Consider the following 14,053-nt stretch of genomic DNA (forward strand, 5'->3'; position numbering starts at 1 on the left):
AAGTGAAATGTTTAATCCACGTTTTACTTCCTCTATGTCCTACACGGAAGTTTTTATTTTAACTGTTTAACACGGTCTGTTTGAAACTAAAATAAGAGAAGAATCCATTCAGTATCATTTTGATACAGATTTAGGATGACTGAGTCATTGGTTGTGTTTCTCTTCATCTGGGAATCCATCAGCAGCATTAACGCTTGCACTCTGCCAGTGCACTACTGTGACCCTTCAGGTAAGAGATAAGAGCAGATACCATTTATATATTTTTTAAGTCTTCAGCCTTGTCCGTTTTAACACTTTTTGAAAAGGCTGGCACAGGTTTCATTGTGACCAGTTCTGAAGATCTTTGCCATAATCTGGTGAAACAGAAATTTTGAGCTGCAGCAATGTGGTAAATCAAAAATAAAAATCTTATGGGTACAGCTTACTTTGAGGTATTTCTGAAGTACACTTGACAGAAATGGGAGCTGTTAATTTATATAAAACAGTGGAATAAACACCGACATATTAGAGTTTAGAGATCAGAAATTCCTAATTGAAGTACTGCTTTGAAATGAGTTTGTATTGTGTTTACTTGTGTTACGGACAGAGGATTAATTTAAGCAATCTTGATATCTCCTCTCACTACATGTCTGTAAACAGGTATTTTGAGTTTGACTTCCCCCTTTATAAATGGTGACACATGTTCTCCAACCCTTAACTTTGGAGTGTTCCAATCCTCTATAAATAACTCGCTCAGCAAACTTGAGGGGTTAGTTTATTTTGCACGCACAATCGACGCAGAAAGAAGTTTTTCAACATCTGCCCCTCTTCACCCATTCAATGCAAATAGGGAGAAGGGAAAGGCAGAGAGGTTCAGGGCCAGACCGCAATAAAATAGAAGTTAGAGTTTTAAGTGTGTCCGGAATCCAAAGTCTAACGGAATGTTCCTTCATAGATAGGCACCACCCCAGCACCAATCCTCCGAGCAGTGAGGGGCTAGCAGCCACGCCACCTAAAACACCTGGATGGCACAGTGGTTAGCTCTGTTGTTTCACACCGCCGGGGTTTCTGGTTCGATTCCCAGCTTGGGTCACAGTCTGTGCGGAGTTTGCACATTCTCCCTGTGTCTGCATGGGTTTCCTCTGGGTGCTCCGGTTTCCTCCCACAAGTCCGAAAGATGTGCTGTTAGGTGAATTGGACATTCTGAATTCTTCCTTTGTGTACCCAAACAGGAGCCGGAGTGTGGCAACTAGGGGCTTTTCACAGTAACTTCATTGCAGTGTTAATGTAAGCCTACTTGTGCCAATAAGATTATTATTATTGACTGACTGTTACAAGATGATCCATTTTTCCAACAGCGAGACCACCGCGATGGGAGATACGTAGAGTTGAGTTAGTCTTGAAGGTGCAGATTCCAATGTTCTAGTAGTTCCACAGGTTTGACCAGGGGCAGAGTTCTTTCTGTTTCCACCTGCTTGATGGTCGACAGTTGCTGGAGTTACGGTTTCTCTTCAGAGACGAAACCCTAACTTTCAACAGCTTGTTAAAGGAATTCAGACAGCTGAAGTCTCGGTCATGTGACACTGGTTTCAGTTTGGTGAACGAGGTCCCTGGTCGAAAGCCATTGTGTGTTAGAATGGATAGTCCACCAGCCATTCGCCCAGATTAGAGATGAAGGGCTGGATTCTCCAATTTCCAGGCTATGTCCGTAATATCCGTGAGATTTTATGTCAAAACAATCAGCACTGCCCCAGCACCGATCCTCCGACTGGTGAGGGGCGAGCAGCCACGCGACCTAGAATGCCCGGTCTTCACGACAAAAACAGGTGGAGAATTGCCGGGTCCGAGCGACAACCTGCAGCAGTCGTGCCGTACAACATGGCGCCGACCATGCATGGACCTGACCTGCCAGATAGTGCTCTCCTGCACACACCCCGGCCCTTGCCGAAGCCCCCCTGGCCAGCAGCACGGCATCCGCCTGACTGGCGTCGCTGGACATAGTCTGCAGCTGCCACGCCGGGTTCCCGACCTTGGAGACCACATGTCCCCGTGACAGTCGGGAACCCTGCCCATCAGGGGCGGAGCATCGGGGGAGGGTCCCATGTCACGTCCATGCGAAAACAGGCGCCGCCCATCGATTCCATCGTAAAGAGGGATTCTCCGCCCTATCGCTGATTACGAAATTGGCGTCGGGGAACGGAGAATCCTGCCTGAGGCATTTCAAACAGCTGCGTTTGTTCAGAGCTGGCTGGGGCAGACATCTGCGAAGCCATTGTGTTGGCATGGTTGGAATGTTTGTGATTGAAGGAGTGTTAAATTCCAGGAGGTGTGATATGTTAACATTTGTTCACTTTCAAACTGCTCAGAAACTTCCAGAAACCATGTGCGATCAGCTGGAGCTATTTTATCAGCCCAGCAATCATCCATTTTGAAAAAACATGGACAAAATACCTTTATAAAATAGTCCGACTGACGGAGATTATGAACTAGATTGTGCTTCGGAAGAGTATGTTCTCCCGCTGGAGCTGAATCACTTTAGTTTCGCACTGGGGCTGGGAGCGTCACCCAGAAGTGATTCCGTGTTCCTTATCATGCAAACTTGTGCATGGCAGAAGTCATGAGGGATTAGGTCACGAATCACACTATCAGGCCAACATTTTGAGTGGCTGGCAGGTAACCAGGTCTAGCAGCTGACCCTCTTCCCCCACAGAATGCTGATTCTGCCCCTCGACAAGTAGGGGCATCTTCCCCCACTGCCCCATGAGTTGTTGGGTCACCCCCTCCCGACAGAACATGCACGAGGGTGACCCAGAAATCCCCTCACCAGAAAGCCCCACTAGACCATCCCACCAGCTAATTCCCCATATCAAATAACCTGTCACAGCAAAGAACACCCTCCCTCTCCATCAGTTACTCTGGCCTGGAAGCTAAATAGCAGTCCAGGGACATGTCATAATATACACCAGTATATCATGGTGCAGACACACACACTGATGGACACACAGTGGGACCAATCAACACACACAACACTGCAGCCAATCACCAGTGAGAGCACACGCACTATAAAGACAGGGGGCATCAGAGTTCCCGCTCATTCGAGTTGCAGCTAGCTAGGAGGACAGAACTCACAACCTGTAACACAGACATTCACCATGTGCTGAGTGCATCGACTGGTTAGGACAAGGCAAAGGTCTTTAGTTAAAGCTAGTATCGTATTAACCCACAGTCTGAATATGTTTAAACAGTTAATGATTCAATAAAATAGTGTTGCACTATTTCAAGTGTTGGTGACCTGTATGTGATCCAGGACACCCAACACATCAGGGCAGACGGGCTTCTGGTGGGGGAAGAGAGCGGTCGCGGGTGGAGGAGCTCCTGGAGGGGAACAAAGTTGCGTCCCACTCCTCGCCGAGAACTTGCAGCCAAGCCTCTCTCTCTACCCTGGGTGAGTGAGGGAAAAGAAAAAAGAGCTTCCCCTTTTGCAAAAACAAAACTTTGAAAAGAAAATTTTAAAGAGAAAGAAATGTTTTCACTTTTGTTTCACCTTTTTAAAAAAAAAAACATTCTCCTGAAAATAATTTTATTTTTTAAAAATGTGGTAATGGAGAGAAGGGAGGGGAAAAGAAAAAGGGGGGAAGGAGGGGAAAGGGAGGGGAAATAAAAGGGGGGGGGGGAAATGCCAGAAAGGAGCCAAAGCAGAGGGAGAAGGGGCACCAAAAGCAGACGGGGCAATGTGCGAGCCCATTCAGACGAGCAAATCAGCGCACGAAGCGGCGGAACGGAAGGTTCGCCACAACAAAAAGAACTGGGCAGACAGGAGCATTTTCCCCCTGGCCAGGGGAGAACTGGAACTGGAAAGCAGCCTTTGCTGAGGTGCTGAGGGAACATCAGCAGGAAACCAAGGCAGAGGCTAGGGCAGACATGGAGGCCACAGCGCAGGCAGCAATGGCCAAGGCCCTGGCGGAGGTGCAGCATGCCCTGGGAAGAGCAGAGGAGAAAGAGGCGACCATTAAGGAGCTGGAGAAAGCCGTGACTGACAGGAGCGACCGGATCACGGCCCTGGAGAAGGATGTGGCGACACTGGGCACAACACAGGGGAGCCTGAAGGGCAGAGTGGACAATCAGGAAAAGGGCTCGAGAAGGCAAAATGTCAGGATAGCGGGCCTACCAGAGGGGATCGAGGGTAGAAACCCCACGGCACACGTGGCCGAGATGCTGGGCAACTTAGTGGGGAGGAAAACTTTCCCCAACCCACCAGAAATGGACAGAGCACACCGGTCGCTGCGCCCGAAGCCCAAAGCAGGGGAACACCCGAGAGCAGTTATAGCTAAACTGCACCGGTACCAAGACAGGGAAACAATCCTGCATTGAGCCAGGAAAAACAGAACCTGCAAATGGGAACGATACTTCATTAGAGTCTACGAGGACATTGGGGCAGACCTAGCCAGGAGACGGGCCGAATTCAATAGAGCGAGAGCAGCTCTTCACAAGAGCAACGTGCGTTTCGATATGCTGTAACCAGCGAAACTCTGGGTCACAAACCAAGAAAGAGAATACTTCTTCACAGCCCCCGCAAAAGCAAACAAGTTTGTCGAGGAACACGGACTGGAAAACCAGCAGCTCAGGTAGAAATAAGGGGCCCCTGGCAAGGGGCAACAACACACCGACAGGGTGGGGAGGGGTGAGGCAACGCCAGGCCCCCCGCCCCCGCCAGGGCAAGCGCCCCCTGAACAAAAAGCAAACCACTGCCCGAGGGACCGCTTCAGGTGGGAGACCAGGCCCCAGCATGAGGGAACGAGAGTAGCGGAGAAGGGAGAGCAAGCAAGAGGAGTGCAGAGTAGGATGGGGGAAGAGCGGGCAGAAAACTGCAGAGGCCGGGCAAGGGAGAAGCGAGACAGTAATGCAGTAACTCTAGAGAGGGGGGCCACCACACTAGCAGGAAAGCTAGCGCCGGGGGCATGCAGCAAAGCAGGGCCACAGCGCGCCCCCAACCGGGGGGGGGGGAGGCACCAGGCAGTGCGGGGGGGGGGGGGACCACTTAACAGAGGCGGGAGAGCAAACGGGGATAGGAACAGGGGAAAGCGGGACAAAGGAGGGGTATACGGCAGAGGGGGGGGATAGGGAGAGACCGGGTGGGGGAGATACAGGGAGGGAGAGACCGGGGGGGGGGAGCACCGGGAAGGAGGGACAAACAAGGCTAGAAAAGCAATAGCAATGGGGCTACAAAGTGCCACAACCAAGAGCGCGAAACAAGGAATCGCTGCAAGCATCCACCCAGTACGGTCTCTGGGCGAAGGGAGACCCCAGAGTGCAGGGGACTACCCGCATGGTGGACACACAGTAGGCGGCCATGTCGGGTGCCCCCTGGACAAAGGGAAACCCCAGAGCGCAAGGAACCGACCGCACGGAAAGAGCAGTGACAGTGGCATTCATGGACAGCCCCCTAACAAAGGGAAACCCCGGAGGGCAGGGGCGCGGCCACCAGGTAAGTATGGTTAATCCCACAGGAGCGATGGGACAGAAGTCCCCCACCAGGATAGTAACCTGGAACGTAAGGCGACTCAACGGCCCAGTGAAATGATTGTGGTAATCACCACTGTTGTGTTGTATATAATGCATACGAGGGTATTTTGGTAAGGCCCCTGTACTACAGGTACGGGGGTAGATCCCTGCCTGCTGGCTCCGCCCAATAGACGGAGTATAAATGTGTGGGCTCTCCGAGCTGCAGCCATTTTGGCAGCAGCTGCAGGAGGCTCCACATCTCTGCATAATAAAGCCTCGATTACTCTCTACTCTCGTCTCGTCATAATTGATAGTGCAGCAATGATCCAGAGTCGCCACCCACCTAAGAAATATGAGGGCCGACATAGTCTTCCTCCAAGAGACACACCTGTGAGAGCAGGACCGACTGCGGGTAAGAAAGGGCTGGGTGGGGCAGACCTACATTCCTGCTATTGTACAAGGGCCAGGGGGTGGCAATACTGATCAGCAAGAGGACAATGTTTAGGGCGACAAAAACGGTTACGGACCAAGGGGGATGGGACGTCATAGTCAGTGGGGCCCTGGATGGGGCACCGATAGTGCTAGTTAACGTGTATGCACCCAACTGGGAAGACACGAGCTTCATCAAGAAGACCATGGCAGAAATCCCTGACATAGCGACGCATCGACTAATCATGGGGGGGGGGGGGGGGCGCGACTTCAACTGTGTACAGGATCCAAAGACAGACAGATCAAACCCCAAAACAGGGAAAACCTCAAGCATGGCAAGGGAACTCGGTCACTTTATGGAACAGATGGGAGCGGTGGACCCCTGGAGGTTCGCCCACCCAGGGGAGGAGGAATTCTCTTTCTTCTCCCCAGTACACAACGTATACACCAGAATTGACTTCTTTGTGGTGGGGAAAACGGTGCTTCCGGGGATAGACAAAGTGGAATACTACGCAATTGTGATATCAGACCATGCTCCACATTACATGGATGTGAGGCTGGAGACGGGCAGGGCCCAAAGCCCCACATGGAGGTTGGACATTACCCTATTGACTGACGAGGCCTTCAACAAAAAGATATCGCACGCCACCGCAGAGTGCATGGAGATCAACCAAAACGGAGAGGCCTCACCTTCCACGTTCTGGGAAGCACTAAAGGCTGTACTAAGAGGGGAAATCATCGATTTCAAAGCGCGAAGTGGAAGGGAGGAAAGGGCGGCTAGGCAGCAGCTGGTTGACTCCATACTGGAGGTAGGCCATAAATACTCCGAGGCCCTGACCTTAGAGCTCCTGGCGGAGAGGAAAGAGCTACAAAGGTACTTTGACCTGCTCTCCACCAGGAAAGCAGTGCACCAACTCCGCCAGGCACGTGGGACCCTATACGAACACGGAGACAAAGCCAGCCGCCTGTTGGCACACCAGCTGAGAAAGCAGGCAGCCACCAGAGAAATTGCACAAATCAGGGATATCAGAGGCACATTAGAAACAGAACCAGAAAAGATCAACAAAACCTTCAAGGCCTTTTACCAAGGGCTGTACACCTCAGAGCCCCCAATGGGAGAGTCCGGGATGAAACGGTTCCTTGATGGACTGGACATTCCAGTCGTGGGGGAGGGCAGAAAACGGGGCCTGGGAGCACCACTAGCGCTGGGAGAGATCATGGACAGCATTAGCTCCATGAACACGGGGAAGGTGCCGGGACCAGGCGGGTTCCCGGCGGACTTGGACAAAACATTTACGACAGCACTGGCCCTGCAGCTGCGGGAGATGTTCACAGACTCGCTAGCGAGGGGCACACTGCCACCTACGCCAGCACAAGCCTCAATCTCGCTGATACTTAAGAAAGACAAAGACCCAATGGAATGTGGATCATACAGACCGATCTCACTGCTGAATGCAGATGCCAATATACTGGCCAAAATCCGAGCCAAAAGGCTAGAAGACTGTGTACCAGAGTTGGTCGCAGAGGACCAAACGGGCTTTGTCAAGGGTAGACAGCTTATCTCGAACATCAGGCGCCTGCTGAACGTGATAATGACCCGTTCCGGGAAGAGAACACCAGAGGTGATCGTCTCCCTGGATGCAGAAAAGGCCTTCGACAGAGTTGAATGGAAATACATCATAGAGGTACTGGAGCGGTTCGGGCTTGGAACAGGGTTCACCTCCTGGGTAAATCTCCAATACAACGCTCCCATGGCGAGCGTATGGACCAACAATACCAACTCCCGATACTTCCAGCTGCACAGGGGCACCAGACAAGGATGCCCACTGTCCCCGCTGCTGTTTGCTCTAGCGATCGAACCACTAGCAATCACGCTCAGAGCAGCAAAAAACTGGAGGGGGATCCGAAAGGGCGGCAGAGAGCACAGAGTCTCACTCTATGCAGATGACCTGCTCCTCTACATTTCGGACCCACAAAGCAGCATGGATGGGATCAGCGCGCTCCTGAAAAAGTTTGGCGCTTTCTCGGGCTACAAACTCAACATGAGCAAAAGCGAGATCTTCCCGGTACACCCACAAGTAGGGGGGGCAGCACTAACTGGGATGGATTAAGGAGCCAGAAGCCGAGTGGATGCAGGCGGAAGAGGCCTCCTGCATGGGGACCTCCCACCGGGCCTCGCCACGGCAGCACTCGCATCCCCACCCAAAAAACATTCCAGCAGCCCGGTGGTGATAGCCACCCTGCAATGCTGGATCCAACTACGGCAGCAATTTGGCCTGACCAAAATGTCGGACAAAGCTCCCATCTGCAACAACCATAGGTTCACACCAGCGCTGACTGACGCCACCTTCAAAAGGTGGGGACAGGACGGAGGGACACTGACAGTCAGGGACCTATACACGGATGGCAGGATCGCAACACTGGACGAATTGACCGAGAAATTCCAGCTAGCCAGGGGGAACGAGTTGAGGTATCCACAACTCAAAAACTTCCTACAAAAGGAGACAAGGACGTATCCGCAACTGCCACGACAGACATTACTGGAAGAGTTACTGGACGCAAGCATCCTAGATAAAGGGAACTGTAGCGACATGTACGACCGACTGGTAGAGAGGGCCGACACCGTACTGAACACAACAAGAAAGAAATGGGAGGAAGACCTGGGAATTGAAATAGGGTGGGGACTCTGGAGTGAAGCATATTTCAACGCCACCTCCACGTGCGCAAGGCTAAGCCTGATGCGGCTAAAAGTAGTACATAGAGCCCACTTAACCAGAACCCGCATAAGTAGGTTCTTCCCGGAGGTGGAGGATAGATGTGAATGGTGCCAAGGAGGCCTGGCCAACCACGCCCACATGTTCTGGTCTTGCCCCACACTTGCTGGGTAATGGACAGCCTTCTTCGAGGCAATGTCCAAAGTGGTGGGGGTGAGGGTGGAGCCATGCCCGAAAGTGGCGGTCTTCGGGGTTTCAGACGAGCCAGATCTATTGCTGGGGAGGAGGGCGGACGCCCTGGTCTTTGCCTCCCTGATCGCCCGCCATAGAATCCTGTTCGGCCGGCAGTCAGCAGCACCACCCAAAGCTGCAGACTGGCTGTCCGACCCCTTGGGTCAGACGACGGCTTCCACAGAACGTGGGAGCCATTCACCCAATTGTTCTGGGACCTGTTTGTGGCCAACGAACAAGCAGAATAGCCAGGTAGCCAATAATCAGGGGCCAGTAGCCAAAGCATGAGAGGGAGGGATAGACCGGGAGGGGGGGACAGCTAAACCTAAGAGGAAAGGAAGGCGAATCACAGGAGGGGGTGGGGAGAGGGAAGGGACAGGGAATAAGAGAGGAGAACCAGGGACGTGGGGGGGGGGGGGGGGAGGCAGGGAAATGACAGCCGGAAGGAGGGCACAGGATACGATAACAAACTTGGCATCGCCAGAAACCGAGAACAAGAAGACAACCGGCGAAATTCAGGAGGAACGGCTGAAGCAGAGGTGAGCGCGAGACAACAACGGCAGCAAGATCCGTCCGGGAGAAGCAAGTGACAACACCAACAGCAGATCCATTCGAGTATTACCCACTGTAATTGTTTCTCCGGCACCCAAATGTATATTTACCTCCCCGGTCTCCAACCCCCCCTCTCTTTTCCCCCCCCCGCCGGCCACCCAAACAGTCGCCTACTTATGTGTTGTAAATAATTTTGCCAGTTGTACAGAGTTGCTGCTGTTGAGCTGGTGCACAATACCCTCCCAGTTATCCTATTTTATTTTTTATTTTATTTTTCATTATTACTTCTTTTTTTTGTTGTTGTTATGTTTGGGTGTGCCCTTCTCTTCTATATATGTGTATATATATATATATTTCTTATTCTGTGTACATAACGGTAAATATACTTTGTTCAAAAACCCAATAAAAACATTTATAAAAAAAAAAATAGGAGTCCAGGCAGTAACAGTGAAAAAACAAATCCCTGCTTTTTCACTCGCCTGTGACTGAAACCTGTCACCTCATACAGATGTCCGGAACAGGGTTTTCCAAAGTGCGGATTGTGACCCATGGATGGGTGTCACTGGAGGGTCACTGAGCAAACAGCCAAGTTTTCCTGCAATGGTCCCGATCACAGAAGGTGCGCATAACGGCTGCTACTGGCATTTAAATTGAGAATTGCAGCCACCACTGGCTTTTAAATGCAAACAAAATGAGGCTGTGTCAGTCTTCCAACCATAAGTGCAACAGTGAGCAGGCCACACGGCTGCACATACACTTGGTGTCAAACGCTCTGTGTGTACATGCTTTTGGCTCAAAATCACAGAAGTGAACTTCTTCCATTTTCTAGCTGCTGGCAAAGCAAAGAGGACTGTGACGATGGATCATTTTGTTTCAAGGAAGAGATGGCCATAGATGCAAATAGGTAGTTGATCTATTGGCCAGGATCTCGTGTCTGAATCTACTGGAGCGAGCTGTACAGGAGAGTCCACCGCAGGACATACCAGTGCATGTGTTATCTCTGTACAAACCTCCAGGGCCTCTGGTGAACAACCACAAAGAAGAAACTTCATTTGGGATCAAAGCAGTATAAAGATGATTTCCTGTGGCATGATTTTGTCAATTGTGTCAATGCAAATAAGGACGCAAAGCCCATGTGTGTTATATGAAGGGAAGTACTGGCCAATGAGAAGAGAAGTTTAACATTTTGAAAGTGAAGTGGTGGGTGAAAAATTCCTTTTGAAGTTGAGACCCCAAAGTCAGTTATTAACTTACAACTGACTCCAAATGAAAAGACTAAGCTGCTGTACCTGACCTGTGATAGCATATTAAAAACACACCAAACATCCATGAGATTGTCAGCATTCTGGAGAGGCATCTCCTCGAAGTATCGAGTGCTGAGTAAAATGAGCATTTTGTTGCTGCTCCCCTTCATGACGACCTACATGTGTGAGATTGGATTTGCCATTCTCACAAGGATGAAGCTGACACAAAGAACAGGCTCAGCTCTGCACCTGATATGCACAGTGCCCTCTCATGTGAACCTGATTAGCATTAGATCGTGAGGACTAAGCAGGCTCCCCTTTCACATTAAAGGAAAGTGAACATGTCATGTGTTGCAAAGTTCAGCTGGCATGGGTCCTGAAGATGGCCGGTTGGCAAAAGTGGGACCCGGGGGCAAAATGTTAGAAAAACACTGGTCTAGAAAGCAGCAGCTATAACTTTTTAAAAATAAATTTTGAGTATCCAATTTATTTTTTTCCAATTAGTGGGCTATTTAGCGTGGCCAATCCACCTGCCCTGCACATCTTTGGGTTGTGGGGGAGAAATCGCACAAACACAGGGAGAATGTGCAAACTCCACACAGACCGTGACCTAGGGACATGATTGAACCTGGGACCTTGGTGCCGTGAAGCTGCAGTGCTAACCACTGTGCCACCGTACCAGTAGCTGTAACTTAATAGAAAGCCAAAACCACATTGCCAGGCTTCCAACCCCCTCAGATCCTTTGATCTGCAAGGCTTCTATTTACTTCAAAGTGAAATAGCTTTAAGTAGCCTGTAATTGACAGCTTCCAGATATCTTGATTGATTATTTTCATTTCCCTTCACGCTTGAAAAGGATCTCAAGTACCCTGCTGTGAAATGAATCTCCATGTTTATAAACATCTAGCTATTATTGACAGCTATTGACCACCTCAAAAGCAGTTAAGTGCTTTCTACTGAGAAAAAGAGGACATGAAAGCACTTAACTCATTTGTTCATAAACATTAAGGTTCCCTGCTATGATGGTCCCTATTATGAGGTCTTGGTGGGAGGAGGGGATGGGCAGGATTTGCATTGTGGGGCGGAGGGGGCTCTCCGATGTACTCTGATGGGGTAACCACCTTAAATACTTATCCCCTTGGCCTACAGCGAGGTCCACTGCATCAGGGCCACACTGGCAAATACTTATACCAATCCAGGGCCAGAGGGCCGAAGAATCACCGAGGTGTGGAGAATCTGCGTCGAGCCTGTTAATAGGATGCACATGGCGCTCGGCACTGGTCCCATTCTTCCTTGATGCTGGACTTTCTGCCGCATTGGGTACTCGGCTACTGGCGGAGAATCCAGCTACATATATACTAATATATTTTCCATCCCGTCTCAAACTAGGACACTTCGATGAACCATTTACTTGATAGTGGACGAAAATAGCAACTGAAAGGGATGAGATTTTCTGTAAAACGCAGCGAATCGTGCAACCTGGCACATATTAGGGAAAGGATTGGGGAAAGAATTGGACCCTTCTACCATCTGTGTCAAAGCATCATTGCGCTTCCAGTCATTCCTGACAGTTGTTTCTCCATTATCTGGCACTTTAGAGAATTTTATGATCAGACAAATATAATGTGTACCTCAGTTGAAAGGTTGAACTCAATCATATCCAAATGGGCAATATTTACATGTTGATCAAGTGAACTGTAATGGTCCAGTTGGTGTTACTTTGAACTCAGGTCAATGTTCACTTCATCTGTACACACTTCTACTCCCAGGTTGTGTTGTGTTTCTCCCCGCTCCATTTATTACTACAAATACATCGATAACAGTCCTAATATCAGATGAAGTTCATCCAGATGTGACATCATTTTGTCATTTCCTCAACCACATGTCACTAGTACTTTGCATTCAATGGAAATGGAAATTGCATGAAGGATCTGTATATAATTTAAGAAGGAAATTTCCAAAATGTTGATTTCCGCTCAACCAACAGTAATAGATCATTCCTAAATTTGAATTAGTCTCCCATTACTTCCTTTGGAAGCGCACAATTATGAACTAACCACATATATATATATATATATATATATATATATATTGAAATTTAAAAACTGCTCTTGAAGATCTGTTGTTGTGCCTTAACTAAATATTTTTGCAACATTTGTTATGGCAGTGAATAATTAATGATTTTATGAGCACAATTTCAGAAGAGTATTTCAGAGAACTGAAAATAGTATTTTGATATTTCACCCTCAAATATTCTCCCCATCTCTCCAAATTGTGGCAATTCATTCTATCCTATCATATCAAAAATTGCCAATCTCAACACAGCATTTCTAAAGTTTCGCTCTCTCCAGTACCGTTATGTTTCACACAGAATTTGATCATCTTTCTACTTAACTGCATCTTTAACTTTACTTGCCAGATACCTGAAAGTCATCCCCATGCCTGAGAATACTATTTAACCTCGTGTCTATTTGTTCTGTTTTGGAGTAAATTATATGATCTGTTTCCATCCTTGCCCTTCCCAGCACACCAGTATCATAATAAAAGACCATGTGCGTATAATGCAAATAATGGGCTGAATTTTATGAAGGTGGTAGAGGTTCCACCACTGTGGCCAAACATAGAACATGAGCCCACTTCATTGGTTAGTGGTGCCTGGGTTGTATCTTGTCCCTGGCAGCCAAGTAAATGACTGCAGATCAGGTAGTTGTATCAATTAAGCTGCTAGCGGTGGCCATTGTTCCTTCCATTGCTTCTGGAGGCCTCTCTGTGAGTTTACCTGGTGGTCTTCCCATGCGGGCCCTGACCAGCACTAGTAAAATGCCAGCAAAGATGCAAGGAGGCCCTGAATTGACCACTTGGCTCAATAAGCTCCAGGAAGGTGATCAATCTGCAACCTTTCTGAAATTTGCAGGATGTTATGGTAGTGGGGAGAAGATGTTTTACCAGCCTTTCCACTTCCCAGCCTATCCCCAAAGGATTGACAAAATCAATAGTTTAGATACAGCCTTGCCAGTAATATGTAAAAGAATAATATATCTCTGTTATAACCTGCCTACTTACCATTGGCTGGGGACTAATGACTATCCCACAATCCTGTGGGAGTATGAGCTTCCCCAATGAGGGGGGCGGAGAAACCACTAGTTAACTCCTAGTATAAATAAGCTGGCCAGTTCAGGAACCAGGAGGAAGGAGTATGTAGCAAGGGAAGTTACTGCGACTGTTATGTATATATGTTATAGTAAATAAATGTTATTACTTTGTATCCTTAAAACACGTGCTGGATTCTTCGTGGCCCTTACAAAAATCTCATTTGTTAAATGTCCTTGAAATGCATGAGCAGCTTGGGTTTCCTTTGTTTGGATACTTAAACCCTGGAGGGCAGGGGCGCGTCCACTAGGT

General features: G+C 49.0%; 1 protein-coding gene across 1 annotated transcript in view; it reads left to right on the forward strand.

Annotated features, from left to right (window-relative positions):
- Nucleotides 1-86: 86 nt before the first annotated feature.
- The window catches only part of LOC140391428 (interleukin-1 receptor type 2-like), a 64,647-nt gene continuing 50,680 nt past the window's right edge, over nucleotides 87-14,053 (forward strand). Inside the window, exon 1 of the mRNA XM_072475955.1 lies at nucleotides 87-229. Within this exon, the coding sequence (XP_072332056.1) occupies nucleotides 136-229 (94 nt within the window). The 5' untranslated portion in view covers nucleotides 87-135. The remainder of the gene's footprint in view (nucleotides 230-14,053) is intronic.

The sequence above is a fragment of the Scyliorhinus torazame genome, chromosome 15, assembly GCF_047496885.1.
Source record: "Scyliorhinus torazame isolate Kashiwa2021f chromosome 15, sScyTor2.1, whole genome shotgun sequence".
Lineage (NCBI taxonomy): Eukaryota > Metazoa > Chordata > Chondrichthyes > Carcharhiniformes > Scyliorhinidae > Scyliorhinus > Scyliorhinus torazame.